At 43.9% G+C, this 26333-nt stretch overlaps 2 protein-coding genes across 2 annotated transcripts; one reads left to right on the top strand and one right to left on the bottom strand.

The window, feature by feature from the left end:
* The first annotated feature begins 74 nt into the window (after nucleotides 1-74).
* On the top strand, nucleotides 75-18584 carry POLR2B (polymerase (RNA) II (DNA directed) polypeptide B, 140kDa). Its single transcript, XM_010010701.1, has 24 exons — nucleotides 75-145; nucleotides 2435-2585; nucleotides 4189-4301; nucleotides 4574-4793; nucleotides 5715-5873; nucleotides 6649-6813; nucleotides 7249-7445; nucleotides 8161-8280; nucleotides 8657-8843; nucleotides 10033-10176; nucleotides 10461-10600; nucleotides 10820-10931; nucleotides 11318-11472; nucleotides 11737-11935; nucleotides 12044-12212; nucleotides 12693-12789; nucleotides 13953-14047; nucleotides 14317-14567; nucleotides 14650-14739; nucleotides 14996-15103; nucleotides 15588-15701; nucleotides 15795-15955; nucleotides 17270-17465; nucleotides 18339-18584. Exons 1-24 carry the CDS (start codon nucleotides 75-77, stop codon nucleotides 18426-18428), a joined length of 3504 nt encoding a protein of 1167 aa, XP_010009003.1. The 3' UTR covers nucleotides 18429-18584.
* On the bottom strand, nucleotides 18535-23058 carry LOC104402748 (insulin-like growth factor-binding protein 7; the record flags this gene model as incomplete). Its single annotated transcript, XM_010010713.1, has 4 exons — nucleotides 18535-18772; nucleotides 20258-20384; nucleotides 21371-21487; nucleotides 22949-23058. Coding segments are annotated over 4 exons (374 nt in total), but the record flags the coding sequence as incomplete, so codon positions are not given.
* Between the last annotated feature and the right edge of the window lie 3275 nt (nucleotides 23059-26333).

The raw sequence follows: 26333 nt of genomic DNA, 5'->3' as shown, positions 1-26333 counted from the left end.
GGCCCTGCCTGAGGAGAGGAGGGGAGAGCCCGGGGGACCGGGGCCTGGTTTAAACGTCGTGCTTCCCCGCAGATATGCAGTATGATGAAGATGATGATGAAATCACCCCTGACTTGTGGCAAGAAGCGTGCTGGATTGTTATTAGGTGAGTTGCTGGAACTCACTGTTCTTAACACTTAAGCACAGGTGCTCTTGGCCTTAATGGTGACATCCAGTTCACTGGCAACGTGTTGTGGAAGCTGTGGGCTTGGCTGTGTGAAACTGCTGTAGCACGTTCAGAGCTAAAACACACAGGAAGGGCTTTAAGTACAACAGCAGGGTTGTCAGTAGGGATGCAGAGGCCCTGCTGACCCCCACTGAGGTGCGCTGTCTTTGAATGAAGAAGTGATCTTGATTCCATATCAAGCACGTGATTTTGCCCAATATTCTCATAGCTGATGCTGGCATTAGGAAGTCAGTACTTGGCTGTTCCACCATAGAATGGGTTGGGTTGGAAAGGACCTTAAGATCATCTAGTTCCAACCCCCCTGCCATGGGCAGGGACACCACACACTAAACTATGTCGCCCAAGGCTCTGTCCAACATGGCCTTGAACACTGCCAGGGATGGAGCATTCACAACTTCCTTGGGCAACCTATTCCAGTGCCTCACCACCCTCACTGTGAAGAACTTCTTCCTTATATCTAATCTAAATTTCCCCTGTTTAAGTTTAAACCCATTATCCCTTGTCCTACCACTAGAGTCCCTAATGAAGGGTCCCTCCCCAGCATCCTTATAGGCCCCCTTCAGATCCTGGAAGGCTGCTATGAGGTCTCCACGCAGCCTTCTTTTCTCCAGGCTGAACAGCCCCAACTTTCTCAGCCTGTCTTCATACGGGAGGTGCTTCAGCCCCCTGATCATTTTTAGTGGCCGCCTCCTCTGGACTTGCTCCAACAGCTCCATGTCCTTTTTATGTTGAAGACACCAGAACTGTACACAATACTCCGAGTGAGGTCTTATGAGAAAACTGTGTCAGTGTTTTCCTAGCAAGACATGTAATGTTCAGGACCTGCAGCTTCTTGTAACTGATGAGGAGTGGCATGCTGTGTGGAACAGAGTAAAAAGTGTTTCTTTTGTTAATTTCATCATTAAATGTATATGATGGGTGCCTGAGAACAGCAGTTGCAAACAAAACACAAGGTCTGTAGGTATGGTTACATAGGCAGTCTGGGTAGAGAGCAGAGATGAGAACTTTTGGAGGCAGAAGGAGATCCTTTCTTTTGCACCCCAGTGAAGAGTGCTACCTTTGATTTCAGTCCGGTGGGAGGTAACTAAGGCAAGTCCTTCAGCTGAAGCTGCACCTCACTCCATATGCCAAACCTCTTTTTTTACTGTGAGGGTGACCAAGCACTGGCATGGGTTGCCCAGAGTGGCCATGGGGTCTCTGCCTCCATCCTTGGTGGTATTCAGAAGCCATCTGGACGTGGTCGTGGACAGTCAGCTCTGGCTGACCTTTCTCGAATGGGATGATAGGACAAGATGATCTTCAGAGGTCCCTTCCAGCCTCAACTGCTCTGTGATACAAGTTGTCCATTCCCTTCCTCCTTCCCTGTGTGCAATAGCAGACTGTGCTGTCAAGATCCACTGTGACAAAGGCATGATAGCAAGGGTGTGTTGCCTTTCTTGGGGAAGCCTGAAGTTATTGGTAGGGAGGTAGTTCTTACCAGTTTTTTCTACAGATCTTGGCAGTGATGGGCAGAAGCTGAGGTAGTACGGGTTCCCTGGCTCACTTCAGGAATGTGAGGTAGAGGAGCTTGCTGGCACAGCTAATGCAGCAGACACGTTTAGGTCATCCCATTAAAAATTAGGATGTGGGGCTTCAAACGTAGGCTTTGATTTTTGCAGTTAGGTTGTGCTGAGTTGAAGCTAGGTGACACAAAGGCTAAGGCAAATCTGGTGAAGACGTGAAGCTGGGAATCTCATGTGGCTGGAACAGAGGGGATCCAAGCTAAGAAAAGTTTTGAGGACTGGTACCTTGTCTTAGGGGCATGCACTCAGTTTACTGCAACTTGGAAAATTAGTTAAGGTGAAGTAATTTACCTACATTGTTGAAAACTTTATCTGAAGCCACTTTCACTGAGGTTTGTCATCGTGTTTCCCTTCTAATGCGGGGTAGCGTGTGCGTACAGTCGTGGCTTAGCCAGGAGGTGGCAGCAAGTCTGTCACGTTATTGTGTGTGTCTTCAAGCAGTGAGAGAATTCTTAAAACATTTTTAAACATCTGTGTTTGAAACTCATGCCTCGGGAAAAGTGGATGTATATACTTGCTACAAGCGAGGGTATATATGCACTGTATTTCATGGCTTTTGGAGGTTTTATAATGAATACGTCTTAAGCTTGTTCATGTATGAAGTACGTGAATTGTCTTGTTCATTCATGCTCTTTTTTTTTATTAGCTCCTATTTTGATGAAAAGGGTTTAGTCAGGCAACAGCTGGATTCTTTCGATGAGTTTATTCAGATGTCTGTGCAGAGAATTGTGGAAGATGCTCCACCAATTGATTTACAAGCTGAAGCCCAGCATGCCACAGGAGAAGTGGAAGAGCCGGTAAGTGGAGTCTATTTCACAGAACTGTAGAATCAACTAGGTTGGAAAAGGCCTTTTAAGATCATCAAGTCCAGCCTTTACCCCAGGACTGCCAAGTCCACCACTAAACCATGTCACTGAGGGCCTCATCTACATGATTTTTGAACACTAAGGGATGGGGATTCCACCACTTCCCTGTTCCAATACCTGACCTCCATTTCAGTGAAGAAATTTTTCCTGATACCCAATCTAAACCTCCCCTGACGTGTCTCTGGTTGAATATTGGGATTTTTAAAATATATTTTAGAAAGGCTAAAACAACTCACAAGATAAACCATAAAGTGACATTTTTTTCCTGTGCTTTGGGACTTGCTCTTCTAGAGCAAGTGTTGCTTTGGTGGTGTGCTCTGCAGCAGAGCCCTTATGGCTGAGATATGGTAAAACACCTGCATGGAATTCAAGTTTTGTTTTAGTAATAGATGTCTCAGTTGGCTTCTAGGCAGATACTTAGTTGGGGTGGCAGCACTGTAGTTCTTTGTATTAACTTTTGTTCTGCAAAGGGACACGGTAGGAAATAGCAACTTGAAGAAAAAGGAAGGCAAAAAGCCTTACTTGTATATGTGCAGGTCTGATGATTTGCTTAGGTTTCTCTACTGCCCTGGATTTTGGTCTGTGAAGGAATGTTTTGGGAGTAGAATGGCTCATCTCTAGGTCCTTTGGCATGCAAGGAGGCACGCAAGGCCTCTGCATGCTTGGGCAGCAGGTTTGCGACCACATATGAAACACTTGAACAAAGCTACTGTTGTGTGGCTGCTTGCTTTCTTTTAAGTTCTAGCTCCCCCTACCAGATACACAAATGCACTTTGATAAAAGTATTGTTTTAAAACTTTTATCCCTTTATTTTAAATGCAAGGGTTTTGATTTAAGTGACTGAATGCTTTAAATCTCATTGCAGTAAGATTTTGAGAGATGAGTGGCTCTTGGAGCAAAATGAAGATCTTGAGAATTGTTCTATTGCTGAAATGTATCTGTCCTTTCATGCCCATGGTTTCACTGTAACATGCTAAAGGATTTCTGTGGAACTAAACCAAAGCTATTAAATTTGATGTTTTGTGCATGGGAGCAAAGCTTTAAAAAGTCTCATTCTTTGATATGTCACCTGTCTCATTGTATGTGTTAAAGCAGATTGTCCTTTTTGCATCATAAAACTAGCAGTTTTATCTAAAGTTACATACGCAATATCTCAATAGGTGTATGTAGAGCATATTCTATTTGTTAATATATTCACTGATTTGGCAGATTTGAGTTTCTTAGCTGTTTCATAGGAAGGCCTATTTGGGTTCTTTATTCTTCCTCTTGATAATGACTTTGACTTCTTAGTTTCCTCTGAGTCTTTCTGTTGTAGTTGGTTGATTTTCTTTATTAATTAATGAGGTATTTAGAAATTATATTGAAAACTTTTGAGTGCTTTTTTTGGTCTAGTCACCTAAAGAGGGATTGTTTCCATACCTTGAGCTGAGGGTGTGTGGCAGCATCTGTTATTAAGCTCTAGGGCCACAGCCACTCTTGAACAACCAAAATGGATGTTTCTTCCATTACAGGTAAATGTCTTCTTGTTTTCCAGCCCCGGTATCTGTTGAAGTTTGAACAAATCTACCTCTCTAAACCTACACATTGGGAAAGAGACGGAGCACCCTCACCTATGATGCCTAATGAAGCCAGGCTGAGGAACCTTACGTAAGAGCAAACTTTGTAGTGGATAAGCACAAGGAAGGACTGGCTTTGCATTGTTAATTACTAGTCTTTTTCCATTTACCAGTGCCTTGAAAATGTAATAATTACTGCTTTACTTATATTTTGATGCCCAGTTGTTAAATTCAGACAATGATTGATGATTTCTTAATAATTATTATTGTGCCAGTAAGTGCTTTGATAACTGCATTCATTATACTTCTGTACAACCTGGAGTAATAACTGACAGATAACAAAATGATGGTTTTATTCTGTAGGTATTCAGCCCCCTTGTATGTGGATATAACTAAAACAGTTATTAAAGAAGGGGAGGATCAGTTACAGACACAGCATCAGAAAACTTTTATAGGAAAAATTCCTATTATGTTACGTTCAACATACTGTTTGTTGAATGGCTTAACGGACCGTGATCTTTGTGAACTGAATGAATGCCCGCTTGATCCTGGTGGATACTTTATCATTAATGGATCAGAAAAGGTAAGGGATTATGCCTTGCACAGCCATCTTTACAGACACTGGATGTTTTGTTACTTGTTTCCATATGTTTTACCAGGAGCATAAGCACTTTTATTCCAGTGTATCACAGTTACCGAGGGCACTTGCAAGCCTGTAGAAAGATGGGGTTTAGTCCTCCATTAGGTCTTTCTTGAGCCACCTTTTCTTCTTCTCTGAGGCATGTTTCCCTTCTTCGGTTTCTGAAACTGTTTTGTATTGAATGCCACTAAATACTCTAGATATTTTCCTTTGTTTTCAACATTGCAGAGCAGCATGCAATCTAAATGAGGTGGTACTTCGCTTGGAGTCTCCTCCAGTGCGTTCACAGCTGTATAGATGCATTTTGCTATAGGAGTAGGTTCTTTCTTCCATTGCTGTGGATTCAGCTTTAGCAAGTCATATCTTCTCCATTCTTATGCCTCACCACTGAAACTACCAGATTTTTTATAACTAATACCTGGCAAACACAGCAAAAGAAATAAAATGATGTTTTTCTTCTTGGGAGAAAAAAAAATAATCTGACTTTGACCCTCATAGCTGATATTTAAATTTAAATGCCTGTGTAGCGTGTTGGCCTTGGAAACAGATAGCGAAATGCTTGCTTTATCAGTGTTGTGCCTGCAGCTAGCAGAAATGTCTCGACACAGCTAGCAGATGTGGTAAATATATCACAGAGAGCAGTGTTCCTGGAGACTTTTGGTTATTCTAACTAGGTGTATTTGTTACTTAATACTGTATTTTAAAAACGTAGAATGTAATCCAGCTCAGTTTGGCAAATTGACTTCGTGCTGTCAGTGCTTTTAAAGTTAAGGGACCCAAAGGAATCGTAGAAACATCCTGTCCTTGTTACTTTCAGCATCCCCTTTTGTCAGTTGTTTACTAGTGTTCTTGTTTCTAACACAGGTTCTGATTGCTCAAGAGAAAATGGCTACAAACACAGTGTATGTGTTTGCAAAGAAAGATTCAAAATATGCCTACACAGGAGAGTGTAGATCTTGTCTGGAAAATTCCTCTCGACCAACAAGTACTATATGGGTTAGCATGCTGGCCAGAGGTGGGCAGGTATGCCAAAACAGTAATAACCCTTGACCTGGGGCACAGTTGTTGTGGTTTAAGATTGTTCTAGGAGTTTTGTTACTGTCCTGTCCCTTCATGTCATTTACTTTTGGGATTTTGAGAAGAAATTTCTTCTGATGCTAAGTTGTAAAGAAGGTAAAATTTAATTAAAATGGATTCCGTTTATCATAGATTATGCCTGTCACTGGGACAAATAATTTAAAATGAAGACTTAGTTTGTGGCAGGCTTCAGAGTGAGGCTAATAAATAATTTTAGAATTACTGTAAATGAGATTTTAGAAAACCCAAACAAGTTGCATCCTGTTTTTTGACGAAGGACAAAAATAGGAGCAGGGACCCTGTTTTTGCTGATGGTATAGCTAGTGTTTAGGTGTGTTTTGCAGACCATGTATTAATTCATATTTAACATCTAACTGTGCCATCTCTGAAGGGAAATGAGTGCTGTTCATAACTTCTAAAGCAGAAGGTGTCAGTGCTCATTTACCATTGCAATGATTGGAAATTCTCAAACATGTTTCAAGAGTAACTTTAATAGAAGCCTTACACTGCTTTTGCTCCTGGTGGATGGGGCACTCTAGTTCATCTGCATTCCACAGTATTTGTTTCTTTCTGGGAGGGGGGGAGCAACTACTTGAATAATTACAAGAATGGAGAGTCTTATGCAGAGGATTAGAAAAGCTAGGCTGAAGCCAGAGCACATTTTTATTTAAATACAAGATCATTTAAGAGTAATGTATGGATTTTTTTCCCATCTTTTCAGGGTGCGAAGAAGAGTGCTATTGGTCAGCGCATTGTAGCAACCTTGCCTTATATCAAACAAGAAGTCCCCATCATAATTGTCTTTCGTGCACTAGGCTTTGTGTCTGACAGGGACATCTTAGAGCACATCATATATGATTTTGAAGATCCAGAAATGATGGAAATGGTAACGTGTTAAATAAGTTATTTCCTGGCTTGATATTTGGTGCTGTGTAGGTGTGGCTAATCATTGTTCACAGTGTTGTTCTTTTTGCAATTGTAATTTATTACTTCATTATTTTGAAAGGTTGTCTGTTAGAAATGTCGAAAGTTCTCTGCCTAAACCTATTCAAATGAGTATGTTGTGTGAAAGGAGTGCAATGGAAATTTCAGTGTTAATAAGTATTTGGAGTGGTAGAGTCTTATCCTGCTGCCATTGATTTATACCTGAAACAGCAACAGGCTTAGAAAGTACTTGAATGAGAATATTTTCTGAAGTCTAAACTATTTTTTATGTGCTTCCTATGTGCTCTGCTACTGTTTGCTGCTGCTCTTGAAAGAGCTACTACAGTAAAGCCAGGCACTAGATCCTACAGGATTTTGCTGTATTTTGTGCATTTAGGTCAAACCTTCTCTGGATGAAGCATTTGTCATTCAAGAGCAAAATGTTGCTCTAAACTTCATTGGATCAAGAGGTGCAAAGCCAGGTGTCACCAAAGAGAAGAGAATCAAGTATGCTAAAGAGGTCTTGCAGAAGGAAATGCTCCCACATGTTGGTGTCAGTGACTTCTGTGAAACCAAAAAGGCCTATTTTCTAGGGTATGTCAGTATTTTCTGTTAGACATCTGCAAACAGACCCTGAGTAGAGATTTTATTCACATATATGTATATGACTGGAAGAATACACTGACAGGAAGTTTGTTTTTAACTTCAGCCTTCTGGATAATCAGTGATAAACTTTAGGGCACCGGTTTAGCTTTGAAACTGAGAAAATGCAAAATAAATAAATAATTAAAAAAAGGAAACAAGGCTCCAACACATTCTGGATCTTAAGTTAGATGTGGTGATAGTGATAAATGACTCTCTTTGACATCACACTGCATGGACAACATATAGAGGTTGTTAACTAATACGTAGATAGCTGTTCGTAATGTAAACTCAGTCTTTAAAACTATTGGCACATCCTCTTTATCACTGCTTACCATACGCAGATGAACTGTAGCATCAGGAGACTTAGCATTTCACACCTGATTCCACCTGCTTAAACGTAGCCCATATTACAGGACAGACATGTAGCAGAAGATGCGTTGCCATCATGATGTAAACATTAACTTCTTTCTGTAGTTACCTGAACTTTCAGTTGGTCATTAAGCCTTTAAGGACATGAAGAGGACTGTGTTAGGACAGCAGTATCCTGAAGATCTAGAATGGGCAGCCTTTAGGAAACAGTTCACTGTTTTATCTGTGAAATCATGTAGTGTCTGTTATGAATGTCTGTGATCAGTTTAAAACATAAACTGCTTTATTTGCTTAGATACATGGTTCATAGATTGTTGCTGGCAGCACTGGGAAGAAGAGAGCTTGATGACAGAGATCATTATGGCAACAAAAGACTGGATCTTGCTGGACCACTGTTAGCTTTCCTATTCAGAGGGTAACTATAATATCTATGTTTTCTTTGGGGATAATTAATGGTAGAGGTATTGCCAACACTGTGCTTCTAAAAAAGCAGACTACTCTGTTGTGTCTAATAGCCAGTCTTAGGCAACACAGCCTATATCTGATTATAACTGTTAGAACTTTTTCATGGAGTGGGTAAGTTTTCTCTAATAGCATCAACTACTTTTGAAGCATATTTTTTACATGTTCACAAACAGGTTAATTCGGTTTGGGATTTTTTTCCCCCTCCTCCTCTAGTTACAAGTTACTTGCTTCTTTCAGGAGGCCAGTGACAGTTTTTCCCCGCATAGTGCTGAGTAGGCTGAATTGCTATAGTATTGTTTAATCGTGTTTCTTGGCATCTTCTACAGAATGTTCAAGAATTTGCTAAAGGAAGTGAGAATATATGCACAAAAGTTCATTGACAGAGGGAAAGATTTCAACTTGGAACTGGCAATTAAAACAAGAATTATTTCAGATGGTTTGAAGTATTCACTGGCAACTGGAAACTGGGGTGACCAGAAGAAAGCTCATCAGGCCAGAGCAGGAGTATCTCAGGTACAACAGCTGAATAAGGCATGGTAGCATTTGTCAGGTTTACATAAGAGAAGAGCTATGTCATGGAAGAGTTTAACATTGCTTGGCAGCTATGTGTGTTGTATGTTAAACGAACCATTTTTAAAAGGAAACTTCCATAGCTGAAACAGATGAGGATCCAAATAGTTGAGTCTGGTGTGGGGTTTGGGTATTTTAATGGTTATTTGGGTTTTGTTTTAGCTTTTGCATTGATTGCTAAACAGTTGGTGTAACTCTTACAAAGACTTTTTGTGTTAGAGCTTATGCTTGTGTGTCTGCTCAAGTCCTAGTCCCAGGGAATCTTTAGGGAGGATGGGTTTCTTTCTTCTGATTACTTTCAGTGCTTCACAGGTGCTTAAAGAAATTTCAGTGGCACCATGTAATATAACAGTTATGTATTCCACAGCTAAATGATGAGGAGCATTGACTCTATTAGTCTGGAGAGTCCAGAGCAGTGCTTATTTGAACCTATTTCTCATAAGGGTGGAAAAGGAAAAAAGGTGACAGTTTTTAAACGCCAGCATGTTTTGTTGTCTAGAGCCCTGGTGAGATCATAATCTGGGGAAAGCAAAGTTAGGAAAGGGGCAAAGATTGTAGCTGTCCCTGGCTGGTGTGATGTTGATGTATGTGTGTGAGGGGCTTTTTAAATAAACTCTCCCATTTCAGGCTGTAAAAATAAATTTTTAAGAAGCCTCGAGCAGACTCTGAATAAGAATGCAAATACTGATTTGCTTCTGATTAAGTCTTAGTTTTTTCAAACTAAGTTTGAAAAGATCTCTGTGTCATTGTACTGGTAAACCCCCCTGGTGAAAATGTAGCTTTTCAAGTGTTTTTATTAGTATCATGCATTCTAGTTACCTGGTGTGAGTAAGCTATACTACAAAAAACCAGCTCTTTCCTTGGGTAACTCTTTATGCTGGGCTTTGCCATGATGTAAGCCTGCTCTGAAAACTTCTGCCATTCCAACACTGGTTAGGTGCTAATTTTAAGGTTAAACTTAGTCTGAGTTTAGTGGAGGTGAGCTAAAAAGTGTAGCCAACAAAAATCAGAGCTATTTTAGTTCAAGTACATCATTTCTAGAGGGCATTGATCCTTTGCTCTAATGTATCGTGGTGCCTGTCAGCAACACTCTTAAGCAGCTTTGACTGACCGAATTCCTTACTCCGTGCAGGTGTTAAACCGCCTGACTTTCGCATCTACACTTTCCCACTTGAGACGCCTGAATTCTCCAATTGGTCGAGATGGCAAACTAGCAAAGCCCAGACAGCTGCACAACACACTGTGGGGAATGGTTTGCCCTGCTGAGACCCCAGAGGTAATGAAACTAGTATTTATGTCAGCACCTACTCATGCCTAACTGCTTTTCTCTGCTAGTCATTTTATAGCCATGGTACTTGTGATGATCTCTTGCACTTGTTTTTTTAAAGTGCTGACATGGATATTTAGCTTTGTAGCTAACTGTCATTGAATGGTAGAAATTAATAAAGTAATTAGCATGTTTTGTGTCCACTTCCATAAGGACTTGAAGTTTAAGTTCTCGGATCTTCTTAGGGGAATCTCTTGGCTTGGAAATGCAAGTTAACTTTGTGTTTCTGTTAGGGTCATGCAGTAGGACTTGTGAAGAACTTAGCCCTCATGGCTTACATTTCTGTGGGGTCTCAGCCATCCCCAATTTTGGAATTCTTGGAAGAGTGGAGTATGGAAAACCTGGAAGAAATATCTCCAGCAGCAATAGCTGAGTATGTGCAAATGCAACTGTTTAAACAGACTTAAGCTTTTTATCCTGCACAACATTTCAAGGGCTTTGGGGTATTTTTGGGGGGTGATGGGAGGGTGCTTTTTTGTACTTTGTTTCTTCGTTAATATTTGTACTTTTTCATTGTTTTGCTTTCTCTTTTTTTTTTCCCCTCTAACAAAAAATCATCATTTTTTATTTATATGTTTTATCCTCTTTCCAGTGCTACCAAGATCTTTGTTAACGGCTGCTGGGTAGGAATACACAAAGATCCAGAGCAACTCATGAATACCCTAAGGAAGCTCCGTCGTCAGATGGACATCATTGTGTCAGAGGTATAAATTTTACATCTAGAGTTTGGGTGTCTTTTTTCATGAGTGAGGATAATGCCTTTATACTACTTTGCAAGCTCCAAATAGCATTATTTGCAAGTCTCTTTCTGAACATACTTTACATTGGTTGTTTAGGTTTTTTGGTGGTTTTGGTTTGTTTTGGGAGTGTTTTTGGGTTTGGTGCTTTTGGGAGTTTTCTTGTTTGATGTGTGTGGTTTGTTGTTTGGTTGTGGTTAGTTTTTGGTTTCCTTTACTGTAAGAGGATCCAGTTGAAAACAGTCTTCTGAAATGCTGCTTTGCTTTAGGGAACTTTGTAACCTATTTTGTGTTACATAGTTCTGATTCCATGCTAAGACTTTGTACTCATGGGGTGCTGCTTTCTTGTGCAGGTCTCAATGATTAGAGATATTCGTGAGCGAGAAATCCGCATCTACACTGATGCAGGCAGAATTTGTCGACCCCTTTTAATTGTGGAAAAACAGAAACTGCTGTTGAAGAAAAGGCATATTGACCAACTGAAGGAACGAGAGTATAACAACTACAGGTGAGATGTTCCTGAAATTCAGTTGAATGTCTGATTTTCCATCTTGGAAGCAGCAGGTTCCTTCAGATTGGAGAGGGAATTGTTTAAAGCTTTGTGTAGCACAAAGATGCTTTCTCTGCCTGGTAGCTTAGTTTTTTATTTTTTTGTTTTATATCATGCTGAGGCAGTAGTAGAAATAATACTCCAGGGAAGTCCTTCATCTTGTTACTGCTGAAGAGACCCATTTGATGTGTTGGCTGAGTATTTTGGGCATTGTTTGTTCAGTTGGCAGGATCTTGTGGCCAGCGGTGTAGTAGAGTACATTGACACACTGGAAGAAGAGACTGTGATGCTGGCAATGACTCCAGATGATTTACAAGAGAAAGGTGTGGCATATTGTTCAACATACACACACTGTGAGATTCACCCATCTATGATCCTGGGAGTATGTGCATCTATTATCCCTTTTCCTGATCACAACCAGGTCAGTGCATCACTTCTGACATCCTGCTTTTGAAGCTGATAGAAAACCCACAGGTGTATGTGTGAAGAGCTTCATGTACGTAATATTGGTCTTCCCTTGTCTGTCTAGTCTCCCAGGAACACTTACCAGTCTGCCATGGGTAAACAGGCTATGGGAGTTTACATTACAAACTTTCATGTTCGTATGGATACACTGGCTCATGTATTGTACTATCCTCAGAAGCCCCTTGTAACGACACGCTCCATGGAGTACTTGCGATTTAGAGAGTTACCAGCAGGTATGTTGTCAGTTAATGTTTATAAAACAAAAATGCTACTGCTTTGTTTAAGCTCTGTCACAATCGTTGCGTGTAGAATACCTGAATATTTAGCAGGTGTATGTAATTTAAAAGTTAATTATAGATTAAACATTAACTTGTAGCTGGACATCTAAACTGCAAAAAATACACTGCTAATGTTGCATCTGAAACTACTTTATCCATAAACTCTGTTAAAATCTTAACTGGAAAAATGCATTTTCTGTATTGGTATTTGCTGGGTTTTTCACAAGGGGTCACTCTTGACTCTTTTCTACCCAAAGCTGTATTTGCTGGTATTCTGGGGTTTTGTGTGTGGGACATGGAGATTTTATCTCAGAAAGAGAACAGCTTCACTGTAGAGAATACAGCTTATTTTGAATTGTGATTCAAAACTGTAATTCAGTAATGCCTGTCTGGTATGTGAGCAACCTTTCAAAGTATTTGCTCTGCATATTATAGGTATCAACTCGATTGTAGCCATTGCATCATACACAGGCTATAACCAGGAAGACTCCGTCATCATGAACCGTTCTGCTGTTGACAGAGGCTTTTTCAGGTAAAACTTTATAAATTCTTTAGTGATTTAATTTATTTTATTTTTAATGGGGGTGGAGGGAGCAGTGCAGTGAAAATGGTATCTCAGCATGTGTATCTTAGCAGAACAATGAAGAATGGTTCATCCTTTGTGTAACATGACTTCCCAGTCCATCTTCTCAACTTTTCCATTTTGGTCTTCACTACATTTACTGTTCTTTGTACAATGGTTAAATGAAAAAAAAAAAAAAATATTTGGACTCTATGGTGTTATATTTTCGTCTAACTCTTCTCAGTTATGAACTCCCCTTAATGGCAATATTGCAGCTTTGTAATAGTCCTTAGTAGGATGACATTTGCTACCAGTGAGGGTTGGCATGTGCCTCTCCTTAGCAGGAACTGCTGTTGGGTCAGCTGGCAACTGATGTGACTTTGTGCATTACAGTTTTTAGATGGCTGTCCTTAGCTATATGGCTTGTCAGTGGGTTTCTAGTTTTGTTCATTTTCTTTTGTCCAAGTTGAGACCAGGAAGTGTATGCTTGGGATCCTGGATCTTCTGCCTTCCAGTGTATTAGTGGGACTATTAGACTTTTACAGCTCTATAAAAGCTTATAAAGCTCTTATAAAACCTTCTGTGGATAATGTTTATCTGAAAGGCCATGGCTTTGGTGTTGTGGCAACTGAGGCAGCAAACAAAAGCCCTGGAAAGAGGCATATATAAGTTGAAAGTTTTCCGTTGCAGGTCAGTTGTACATTTTGTATTCCTGCAAAATGGCAGGTATAAGGAGAAAATAGTATGAGAATGGCATGATGAAAATGTGCATAATCTAGGAATAAGAACTACTTTTGAGATGTCAAGCAGAACTGGAAGTCTCTGCAGTTCATCAAAAATTAGCATGTTATATATTATGTACTTTGGCAATATCTAAAAAGTGACCATCAAAATGCCATCTGAAACTGGTTTTTGTTTGTGTGGTGGGGCGGTTTTGGTTTTGTTTTCCCCTCCTCAGTGACAGTCACTGATTAACGAGACTTTAGAGGAAAGGTGGTGTGATTTGATTTGGTTTTCATTAGTAACAGTAGCCATAATGTGTGATAAAATTGTGATTATAGTGAAATTGAGGTGGACAGATGAGGAAGAACAATGCTGATTTCACTGTGAAAGGCTTTATAACTTTGTTTCAGATCTGTGTTCTATCGCTCGTACAAAGAGCAGGAGTCTAAAAAAGGGTATGACCAAGAGGAAGTTTTTGAGAAGCCTACACGTGAAACTTGCCAAGGTGAGATACAGGAGTGTGTGAAGACTGAGTTTTTAAATTACATTTTTGTGGGCAGTGTTGCTGAACTGGTTCATTCTTTATTTTGGGACCATACAAAGTGGCAAAAATGTCTGTGTTAACAGCAAAATGCATCAGTTGAGGTATTTGCATGGAAGTATCTTTAGACATTTTCTCTGAAGCTGCAAGCAGGCTTGTTGAATGTCTGCAGAACATCAAATCCAGTATGTTGAACAGTTTGGGAGTCTTTTATTTTTCCTTTCCTTCTTAAGGTATGAGACATGCAATCTATGACAAACTTGATGATGATGGTTTGATAGCACCTGGGGTACGTGTGTCTGGGGACGATGTCATCATTGGCAAAACAGTAACGCTGCCAGAGAATGAAGATGAACTGGAAAGCACCAACAGGCGTTTCACAAAGAGGGACTGCAGCACTTTCCTGAGAACTAGTGAGACTGGCATTGTAGATCAGGTCATGGTAACCCTTAACCAGGAAGGATACAAGTTCTGCAAGATTAGGGTGAGCATTGGCATGTGTGCTTTCTACTTCTCATCATTTTTGTTCTGTATTTATCGACTGAATGTTTTCCTGTGACTTACAGGTACGTTCTGTGAGAATCCCACAAATTGGAGATAAATTTGCCAGCAGACATGGTCAGAAAGGAACCTGTGGTATCCAGTACAGGCAAGAGGTAGTGATTTTTTTCCCCCTTTTTAATGTTCTATTTCTGATCATTTTAGTGATGGAACTGCCTTAAGCGAGTTGTCTGTAGAATATCTCTCAGGTGCAATATATTGCCTTAACTAAAATATATTTAGAAAGACACAGCTGCTTCTTACGTGGTACTTAGTACCTTTGAAATGCTTTAAAAGGTCTCATTTGAAGCCATGCAACTGCTTTTCTTAAAGCTGATATTCTGGGATGTACCGACTGTTTCCTTGCTCTAGGATATGCCCTTTACCTGTGAAGGCATCACACCTGATATAATTATCAACCCTCATGCCATCCCTTCCCGTATGACCATTGGTCACTTGATCGAGTGTCTCCAGGGGAAGGTAAGAAGAATCTTTTATGCTGCATGTCTGAGCAATATAGGTTTTTTTAAGATACTACTCCCTGGTAGGTGTTAATCCACTAAAATATAAGGATTGTTTTCTAGTTATTTGATAGCAAAAGCAGGTTTCTTGGGGAAGACCTCCAGTCCTGTAAATTCTGTCCAGCAAGTCAGATTACAGTGTGCTCTCCCATCTGTTGCTTTTATTCCATACATTTCCTGTGATCTAGAAAAAGGAGTAGCTAAATTGTTGATAAAATCTTGCTATAAATCTTGCTCAAAAATTGTTTGTTAAAATCTTGCTATAAATCTTGCTCAAAAATTGTTTGTTAAAATCTTGCTATAAATTGTGTAGCTGATAAACAAGGCCAGATGGGGCACTGACCTGGGCATGCAACCTCAGATTCTGTAAAAACTGTTTGGAAAAGCTTCATATTGTCTGGAAGAAGTTCAGAAATCTGACAGGCTTTTCCAAATCTCTGTAGGTGTCTGCAAACAAGGGAGAGATTGGCGATGCTACACCTTTCAACGATGCTGTCAACGTGCAGAAGATTTCCAATCTTTTATCAGATTATGGCTATCATCTAAGAGGAAACGAGGTATAATCAAAATGTTGATTCACTGTAATGTTTTTAATATATATTTGGTGGATAGGAAGGCTTATGATTCAGTGATTGCATTGGTTACTTCAGGTTCTCTACAATGGCTTCACTGGTCGAAAAATCACATCACAGATCTTCATTGGTCCTACGTATTATCAGCGGTTGAAGCACATGGTGGATGACAAAATCCATTCTCGTGCAAGAGGGCCTATCCAGATACTTAACAGACAGCCCATGGAGGGTCGATCTCGGTAAGGATGATCATTAGTTTCTGTACAGTGTTTTCTTTTTCTTTGAAGTTTTTCGCCCTAAAAACTAACTGCCTCAACTTCGCAGGTAGAACTGGATTAGCTCACCCCAATTAACTATCCATTTGTATGTGTTCAGCTTGAAGATGGTGTGTTGAGTGCAGATGTCAAGGTTTTGGTAGCAGGGGGCACTGCTGAGGTGGCTTCTCTGAGGAAGGACCAGGTGTTGCCCTGTGCTAGACACAACCGCTTAGAGCTGGCTCCAGCAGACCCACTGCTGGCCAAAGCTGAGCCCATCAGTGACCCTTGAGAAAGGGTAAAACCTGCTGGGCAGGGGGGAGTGAGGTAGTGCAAAAGGAACAGCCCTGCAGACACCCACTCGGAGGAGGAGGAGGAGAGGGAGGAGTTGTTCCAGCCACTGGCACAGAGATTCCCATGCAGGCCATGGTGAAGCAGGTCGTTTGACAGCAGCCCATGGAGCAGATATCCATGCTGCAGCCTGTGGAAAACCCGTACTGGAGCAGGCTCCTGGCAGGAGCTGTGATCTGTGGGGGACCCATGCTGCAGCAATCTGTTCCTGAAGGATTGTGGGCTCCACAGGAAGGGCCCATGCTGGAGTAGCTCTTGAAGGACTATCCCACTGGGAGGGACCCTATTCTAGAGCACGGAAAAAGTGTGAGGAGGTAGGAGTGGCAGAGAGGAACTGTTATGCTCTAACTGCAACTCTCATTCCCCTATGACTGAGGGGAGGAGGGACTTGGAAATAAACGGTAAAGTTGAGTCTGGGAAGAAGGTAGCAGAGAAGATGATGGTTTTAGTTTTGTCTTTTGTTTCTCACCATCCTACTCCATTTCTAATGGGCAATAAATTAAACTAATTTCCCCATGCTGAGTCTTGTTTTGCCTGTGATGGCAATTAGTAAGCGATCTCCCTGGTTTTGTCTCAACCCATGTGCTTTTCCCATCTTACTTTCTCCCCCTGTCCTGTTGACATGGGGGAGGGAGAGAGCTGTTGATGGGCATGTGGCAGCTAGCCAAGGTTAAACCCACCACAGATAAGTAGGAATGATGTTTACCTCACTTTGCTATGCGGTTGTGCTGTCAGCTGGCCGACTTCTGCTTTAGAAATGCTCAGCAGCAGTTACAAATTATGTGTCCATGTTCTCCCTCACACTGTTCTGAGGTGTTAAATTACTGCACAGCCTTACTTCTACCTTGTAATGCTGCTGCTGTGTTTCTGAAGGGTTACTTGTTTCACCAACAAGAACGGATGTATTTTGCCAGTGAACTCAAAAGCTGGTTTTTTTCCTCTTTTCAGTGATGGTGGCCTTCGGTTTGGAGAAATGGAACGGGATTGCCAGATTGCTCACGGAGCAGCCCAGTTCTTGAGAGAAAGATTGTTTGAAGCCTCAGACCCATACCAAGTCCATGTCTGCAATCTCTGTGGCATCATGGCGATTGCAAACACAAGGACTCACACCTACGAATGCCGGGGATGCCGTAATAAAACTCAGGTATGTGTGGTTTTCATCAGCCAGCGCTCCTCTGTGGGCCAGAGGAAACACTGCTCGGGTGAACAGGAGGATAGGGAAGTAAATATTTAAAGAAGCACCAGAACAATTGCTATTTTAGTTTCATAACTGTTTTAAGTGTTTATAGCATCCTAGATAATTTGAATGTCTTGTTATTAATTTTACAACATCGGCGTGCCACTTGGCAGGAAATGCTGTTCAAATGTTTTGCATTTTCAGTTTTCAGAGACTTTAAAAGTAAACGCTTGAGAGCTTATTTTTAGAAGTAAAATTCAGAATCAGGAATTCAGAGCCATCGCCCTTGACAGTCCCCATGAAGATATTCATGCTTGCAGAGCTCAGTCCCCATGGGAGGCCTTTTGTGCTGCACTTTTTCAATTGTTAATAAAAAGCTCTGTAGTGTGTGCTTGGTAACAGAACTATGTCAAGGGAAAGCGGCAGCAGAGATAAAAATAGATGCCTTAAATAGGCTTGTTCTTGTGCTGGGGACCGACAGTTGCAACTGTAAAATGGCCTTGAGGCTACTGAAGAGATGTGTGCTGGAAATGATCACTACATTTACTGCACATCAGGCACACTTTGCACATTTTCCCTTGTTAAATAGCTGTTGTTTAAGAGCAGATCCCTTGGCAGGTTTTCACATTAAAAATGTGGTCTGGATAGCTGCTGTGTAGCCTCTACAGACAGTCTCAGCTTTCCTCTTGCTTTGTCTGTGAGCAATTCCTGTTAAATGCTTTCATACATAACTTCAGACTCACTTTTGAGCCAAAAACCTAAGAAGTTATTTGTGTAGAGGGTGGTGGAAGTTGATATTTTAGGAGTGCTTATCACAAACCTTTTGAAATCTCTTTCCAGATATCTTTGGTTCGAATGCCCTACGCCTGCAAACTCCTCTTCCAGGAACTGATGTCTATGAGTATCGCACCTCGTATGATGAGTGTTTAGCCTTTAAAAAGGCTTTTTTTCTTTTTAATGATGAGACTGAAGTGCTCAGGTTTTGTTTCACTTTGTGTAGGTTGCATTTAAAATACAGCTTTACTCATGTGCTATATGCTGTTCCAAAGTATGTTTATTTCCTGTAAATAGAATTAAAATTTGTAATCAAACTTGTGAATCTCTTTATTTGTGTATGTGTGAAAGAAGTGTGCAAGCGAATTGGTTATCAAAGAACAAGGGGGTTAAGGGGATGATTAGTGAGCTAGAAAAAGCCAGAGGTTGCAGTTTTCCAAAACACTAACTTAAAACTGTGCGTAAGTGAAAGTCCTCACATCACAGCTCTGCACCATCATCTGTGGAGAAACAAAAACACGTTATGCTCTGCACTGTTCCAAGGGGCAATAGCACAACTCGGGCTGTAGCACAGCGTGTGTTTTCTGACCTAACAACTTGGCCCTGACCCCCTCCTTCCTTCTTTCCTTCCTTCCCTACTGCAGGACCACAGCAGCCAGGGGGATGGTAAGAGATGGCATTTTTCTATGCTGAGATCAACTGGACATGGGACACAGACTCCCTAGCTGCACAGGGTGTCGCTTAGGAGTCTGACAGTTTGTTCCACTAACATTACCAGTTTCCTTTCATTGTGGATTGCCAGCTTATTGCTTAGCTACAGCATGCTTGCTTGAGAGCTTTCCTACAGCTGAAACGAAACAGCTGTAACACAGTGTGCATGTAAGAAAGAAACCATGGGGCAATGAATGCACGCAGTACTACAACCTCGCAGTAGAGTTGCTGTGAGAGGGGGAGTGAACATCATCTGTTCTGGGATATAAGTGTGCTCCTCGTGGCACAACTCGGTAAAACTCAGTTTCATTCACATCCATAAATAAAATGTTTGAAAAGGGATTAGAGACTAGCTAAAAACCTTTAGCAAGGGATTCATTTTATGTTCTTATTTCAATGCCAGGTGCTGTTAATGTTCTCCTAAAGGAAGTCTTTCATCTATTCAGGGATATAAGGATATAGAAAATCAAGACTATAGTTTGGATAAAGCTACTGGGATTAAAATGAAGGATTATGTCCAGAAGTGGATTTAGGCAGCAGTGTTTTGTAGCTGGATGCTTTGTTCCCAGTGCCTCTGCTTCTAGCACGGTTACAGTTACTGTTCCAGCTCTCCAGATTTATTCTGAAGCACATGTGGCTGTGGTACTAAGCCATCCTCTTTGTGCAGCTGGAATGAGGGTGGTGGGTTTGCCATCAGCTTTGAATGCAGCCTGGCAAAGATGACCTGGGTTTGAAAAATTACTCAGGGCTGGAGGGTAAAAGCTTCAGGCCTTGCTTAGAGGCCTGCTGTGGCCTATCTGTCCCCTCCCTGGTTTGATACTCCAGCATTCAGAGAGAATGGCAGAGACTGGAAAGCTTCCAGGATGAGGAAGAGTAAGGAGGTGCTGGGACTTGGCAGGAACTAAAGTGGTTTAAGTTCCCCTCTCCCTTGGGTCTGGTTGTGACAACAGTGCTCCCAGGAGAGGGGCAAGTTTGGAAGCGTTCAGAGAACGCTGAAAGGACGATACAAACTTAGGTGCTGGAAAGCCACTGAAAGATGCTTTGTAAATCCCATCCCCCCAAACCCCCCCCCAAAAAAAAAAATAAAGTGGTTTTAACTTGGTATCTTAATCTCCAGTACTTTACAGCACTTGGGGATTACTTAACAATCCCTTGAGAACTCTGGCAGCAGAGATTTGCTGGGAATGTTCTGGACAGAGGTGGTCCTTCTGTGCCAGGTAACTGAGTAAACTGTGAGGGGAAAGAGCTGATGAGTGTTCAACCACATTACCTACCTTTGGTCAGAGCTATTTCATGCAGAGTTTCCACAACGTGGATTTTTGCAGAAGCTGTTGCCTCTCCTTTGGCATTTGATGCATGACACTCATATTCCCCAGCATCCTCTTTGCTCAGAGGAGATATCTAGAGAAAGAAACACGCCCCACCATGCCCTAGTAAGTGTCCTGTGCATAGGTAAAGGTGGTTCTGTTTTAAGGTATCTACTGTGTGAAGTATCAGTTAACCCATAGGGACCACACTGACAACATGCTTTCTTCTGTCTGCTCTGAACAGCCTGGTCCAGATTGCGGTGGCTCTCTCCAGTGAGGTTTGGGACGAGCACCCACTCCTGTGGATCACCGTAATGTTGTTCTCTGCTAGGCCAGATTGCATGTGCTGTAACACTTCCTCCTTGTCTTTTACTGTTTACTTAGTTTGGAGATGTGTCAGAGCACTGAGTGCTTCATAAGGGGAGAGAGGCAGGAAGAAAAAGCCTTCCTAAAAGACGCTGCATCCAATCAGTCCAGCAAAATCGTCAGCTCAAACCCTTCACTCCCCTTGTTTCCACCTCTGCTTTTGCAAATGGTTTGGGAAGCAACGCCCTAAGCTGTGCTCCCTTGCTTCTGGGAGCCATCATACTTGCAGTTCCCTTACTGGGATGCACAGCAGCTCCGCCTGATGTGTGGCAGTTGCTGATCGGCCTGCAGGTACTCCTGTAGCTCAGGAGGTCTGTTGAGTGAGGGCTGAGGGCTTCTGTGCTGTGCTGCTCTCTGGCAGGTGATGTGCTTCCTTGCATCTGTACCGGTTCCTCCCTCGGCATGGTGAGGGTCTCCTTCCCACTAACGGGAGCAGAAAAGTAATGACATACGGAAAGGAGATCTTTTATTTAAGTCTGGCCTTCTCTGACCGTAGAATGCATGCTTCTGCATGCTACACAGAGGTGAAAACCTGCAATGGGTAAGACTGGAGCCAACTGTCACCCTTGTCCTTCATGCCTAATTCACACAGGTTGTCTGCCTTTAGATGCCCTGTCTGTTGCCATGTGGCTTCTGTGCTGTTCTTTGTGCATGGGCTGTTTGCAACCTGCATTGTGCTGTTTGTGCCGCCCTGTGCACACACAAAGTACTTACGAGCACCCAGCCAGTCACTTCGTGTTTCTCGGGGCCCCCTCGGGTCTGGATAGCCAAGTTCTCCCGGTCCCCAGGCAGAAGTTCCATCCTCTGGACGCCATACTGACCCCGAATTATCTAAACACAAGGGCAGAAAGGGGTAAGAGTTTTGGGAATCATTTACGCTGGAACTGTTAGGACCATACCTGCCCGAAGACAAGAAAGCACTGCTTTTACATGAATGTGTTTTGTGCACTACCACGCACAAATGGTAGGTGCCAGTTTCTTCTAGTGCTCAGCATTTCGCCTTATCTTCTGTGCACTGCAGCCCCACTACCCCAATGCCTCAGTGTCTACACTGAGCCTACTCTCCCCTTGCCTCATCAGGAACGAGTAAAGCAGCACAGCTTTCTGGGGTGTGCAGACATGCCCTGCACCAGCATGGTCTCATGGAACTCCTGTGTGTGTTCCCATGGGTGTGTTTAGCCCATCAAACGATGCCTGTGCTAAACAAGGAGGATTCAGCTGCCTGCAGCAGATGCGAGCAGCTACCTGTGGTCCTTGTCTGGAGAGGCTCCAGATGATCAGGCTTTTTAGAGTGGCAGTAGCAGAGAATTGAGTGTCTGCATGTTGCTCCTAGAATGGACTCTCCCTGCATGACCTATCCTCTTCCTACCAACAGCCCTGCAGGCTTCTGACGCAGCAAACCAGGCAGTCCCTTATGAGGGGCGCGGCATCCGTGGGAGAGCAGCGGTGCAGCCATTCCCCAGGGCCATGTATCTGAGCCGAGAGCAGACAGAGTGCAGGATAAGTGGTGCTCAGCCCTTGTTACCACAGGGTCAAGCAGTGTCTCAGCCATGAGGAACAGGCACGAACAGCAGAGTAGTGTAAACATGGTGTCTGCTTATATACAAGCAGAAAATGCTGCCTGAGACAACATGCCTACATTGTATGCTCACGCAAGAGTCTGCTCTGGGAGCACTGTGAATAAAGCCTGCTGTTTCAGAACAGAGTAACATTTGGGCCAACCTGGTATTTTTCTCTGTCATGTTTTTAAGCTAGTATTGTTTCAGCTTAAGGATCCCTTCCAAGTGTCCACAAACCTGTAGCATTTGAGGAACCTACAGGGCCTACGCAGTGCCTCTCAGTGTGGGATCCTCTCTGCCCAATGCTGGCCCCTGCCCTACGCCAGACATTACCCATGCTCTGCCAAGACCGGCAGCAGCTGGCTAACAGAGAGGACTGCCCCATGTGATTCCTGATCCTGATGTGGGCAACCTGTGTCCAGACACCTCAGAGTCGCTGCCGTCAGCAGGGTGATGGCAGGTCAAGGAACATTCCTGGCATGCTCAGAATACCAGGCGCTACCAAGACAAGCACAGTCCTGCTCTGCCTCGGGATCAGCTAGGGTTTAGAGAAAGCAGCGACTAAAGGTTAAGCAAAGCCAGATGTTTGGGGGTGGACAGAACTGCACATGTGGGAGAACTCACAGAAGATGAGTGTTTCCAAGGAGGAATCTGCTATGGCCTTTATTCTTACCAGGCAGTTTCAGCTGCCTCAGGTTTGCAGTGCTCTAAGGGCTCCCAGCAGGGCCCTTACCTTGTTCCAGGTGAGGACAGGGGTTGGGATGCCAATGACTTCACAGCTCAGGTAGATCTGTGCTCCTGTCACATTCCAGATGTCCTTAGGAGGGGTCACGATGGAGGGTCCTGTAAAAAGGGAGAAATACTTTTAAACACCATGTGACTGCAAGCATGCCTCTTCCCTAGCCTTTTAAATGGGGCCAATCACTTCCAACGGGTTCTGAGGAAGCTGGATGGGTCCCACGCACTCTTTTGGGCGACTTAGCCACCTATGCAGCATCCTTTTTTCCAGCATGATTTCAATCTGTAGCAAAGCCTATGGCAGTTGGCTAGCGGAATTCAGAGTCATGCTTCTCCTGTTCCACCTGGGTGAACGTTCAGCCAGAGGCTGGCTAGAGGGTGGCAGAGCTCTCTCCTTGGGAGAGACCTGTGAAGAGACCAGGTGAATGCAGAGCTCCATTTCTCCCTAGAGAGCTCCAACCCCTGCTTAAACAGGGAGTTGCTTCCAAAATCAGATGGGAACAGAGCTGTTTTGCAGATCTGTTTGGAGATGTTTACCCCTCAGGCTGGGAAACGTTGGAGACGTAACTCATATACCAGGAAAGGAAGAAGCACCTTTTCTGTTCAAACCCTCTTCAGTGGGGCTGTTCTGCAAAATGCAGCTATTAATTCCCCACAATAGGAAGTGCAGACCAAAGGAGCACATAGTGTTTATTTCCACTTATTGATAGCTTGAAGAACACATCAGCTTTTCCCCTTTGCTCCGAAGATGCAGGCAGTAACCAAAAGCTGAAGCTTCCATTAGGCTCCACAAGGAGAAGGCATTTCCTACAAGTACTCCTGAGACAGCCCGACTGAAGCCCCTGGGTACGCTGGCTCACAGACCATGGCTCATACCCAGCCCTGTAAGAAAGAAGCAGATTGGGGTCCTGATGCTCCTTCTGGGGTCCTCAACATGCACTGACCTTAGCCCTGCATGTTTACTCTGTCCTGCAGCCCTCTTGCAGGCAGTGGGGAGCAGGTTTCAGGGTGCATCCCACTGCACCAACACCTTCCAGCAGAGAGCTGGCATCTTTTTGCCTCTCCTCGGGATCCAGGGGCAGATCCACACTGGTGTCACCAGTCAGAGGGTATCAGCCATCCTCTGTCTTATTCCAAGGGATGCCTAGGTGGCTCCCCACTCCTGAGCAGCTGGTGTGATCCCAGAGAAGTGTCTCAGCTGAGAGCAGGTTTTAAGCAGGGTTTCATTCCGTTGGTTAACCTGTTGCTGGTTGTGCTGCTGCAGGCATTGATTTCCGCATACTGGCCACGAGAGGGGTGTGTTGGCGACACAGCACCCTTTCCTCTGTGGAAGGGTACTGGAGTTATCCTTGCTCCAGGTGGCCCAGCGCAGATCCGGACTCCAGACCATGTCCAGCCCTGCACTCTCAGCAACACCCCGCTGGAGGTTGTTCCCCTGAGTACAACCATAGCGTGGCACAGTGTGGTGATCATGGGGCTAACAGAGGGACCTGGGCATGTGCCCCCTTCCAAAGCTCTGCCTGGCCCCTGCACAGCAGCAGGGCTGTGTATTGCCATCCCCAGGACACAATGGGGCCACCTCATGTCACGCACTCTGCTCCCCTTCCCCAGCACGGCCATTTCCTGTTCTTTTTCTGGTGTCCCAAGAACAATAGGGACAACAGGGCACTTGGCAGCTCAGTGAGACCCGATGTCCCCAGGCGGTTTAGCTCACCCCATGCTCTGCAAGGGCTGCCAGCAGCTACTGCTGCTGCTGCTTCTGCCTTCTGCTCCAGCCATGCAGAACCCTCCACATGCAAGGCGCCCTTCCAGCTGCAGAGCTTGAGGCCTGTCCCTGAGAGACAGGGCTACCTTTGGCCCTGTATGACACTCTCCTCTTTATCCCCAGTTGCTGGGGTTCTGCATGAGGCAGGAGAAACACAGCAGACCCCATATGACCGCCATCTTCCACCACAGAAACGGAGAGACCCTAATTCTTACGTAAAAAGCCAGATGGATTTTAAGGTGCCATTATGCTCTCCCAGGATCTGGCTCAATTCTTCCCTGGTCAGTAACTGGCAGCATTCAACACACCCCTAAATCCACCACCTGAGGTGTCTCAGCCTTGGCTGCCACTGAGCTTCCCTCTGTGCCAAGGGCCCGGACACCCCCTGCCCATGGATGTTCACTCACCCTGCCAGGAGCAGATCACACCAGGATTGTTCTACAGCAACTGCTGGCAGAGAAAAAGACAGAGGGAATTTCCACCCACCTCCCGGTCAAGGAGAAATTGCTTCTGTCTCCTAGCAAGGGGAATTGCCTGCACAACTTCACAGCTGGCTCGGTACGGCAGGCCCAGCAACGCCCGACAGGTGCCTCGGTACGGCAGCCACAGCACAGCCAGAGCCTGGCCATTATGAGTCAGCCCCCAGCTCAAGCTCGGGATGTACATCCTGCTCTAACCAGGAGGAGCGTGAGACACTGCCTTTGGCTGCAAAATGAACTGGGAGCATTCACAGGCTTCTGCCTCTGTCCGGCATGGCCCTGAGGTTGGGAGAGAATGCACATCCCCAGAGAAGCAGCAGTGTCATGGGAAGAGTCAGTGTTGTCGCTTGAGATATTTGACTTAAATCCAGACAGCCAAAACTCTAGAGCTAGGCTTCTTCCTCCACTAAAAACAAGTGAGAAAGGCCAAGAAGTCAGCAGATATAAAGTCAAATCGTGACAGGCCACAGCAGTAGCCAGACCCCCATCACAGTGAGCTGACACCCAGGTACATGGCACCTGCTTACTGTCTGTGTTGGTCCCGATCACACTCTCTCTCACAGCCCCCTGGAGCAGCCAGAGATGGACAAGGGACAAGGGGGCAGCAGGGGATGGCTGAGCCTTGCAGGGACATCAGAGGATATGAGGACATTCCCTCCTGCAAGTCACCTCCCTTGCTTCCAGGGTCCTTGTGAAGGAAGCATGGCCACCATGCGCTTAGCAGGACTGGAACGAAGCCCACCTTGTACAGAGCAGATGACTTGATTCCTGCCAGCAAGGAGTCAACTGGCCCTCATCCTACATCCTGCATCTTAGAGGCCTTGCTGCTCTGTTTGCTGCACTGTCCACAAAGGGGAATCTTTCTCCATGTGCTTCCTTCAGGATGGGGGCTCGTGGGTTGCACCTGCTGATGACAACGGTCACCACCACCAATGTGGCTGAGTGGCCTCTGGGTCCCTCTTGAGACAGGAGCACTGTGGATATACAGGATCCATGGATGTACAGGATGCTCCCTGCCAGCACTCACCCTGACTGCTCAGGAGCTCCTTGGCCAAGAGGACAGTACAGACTGCTGATGGAGATCAGCTGCTGCCTGCAGGCACTTCAAGCATTTCCTCCCTGCTCTACCCATTGTT

This window comes from Nestor notabilis, unplaced genomic scaffold (genome assembly GCF_000696875.1).
Source record: "Nestor notabilis isolate BGI_N333 unplaced genomic scaffold, ASM69687v1 scaffold6030, whole genome shotgun sequence".
Lineage (NCBI taxonomy): Eukaryota > Metazoa > Chordata > Aves > Psittaciformes > Psittacidae > Nestor > Nestor notabilis.
Note: the sequence above shows the minus strand (reverse complement) of the source record. Positions and strands in the feature narration are given on the sequence as shown.

What these genes read in the sequence shown, in the direction of transcription:
- POLR2B (XM_010010701.1), top strand. Translation starts at nt 75, where the DNA reads ATGCAGTATGATGAAGATGATGATGAAATCACCCCTGACTTGTGGCAA. An exon ending in TTAGCTTTCCTATTCAGAGG is followed by an intron (nt 8,281 to 8,656) that starts GTAACTATAATA and finishes CATCTTCTACAG; the next exon opens with AATGTTCAAGAATTTGCTAA. An exon ending in ACAAGTTCTGCAAGATTAGG is followed by an intron (nt 14,568 to 14,649) that starts GTGAGCATTGGC and finishes TGTGACTTACAG; the next exon opens with GTACGTTCTGTGAGAATCCC.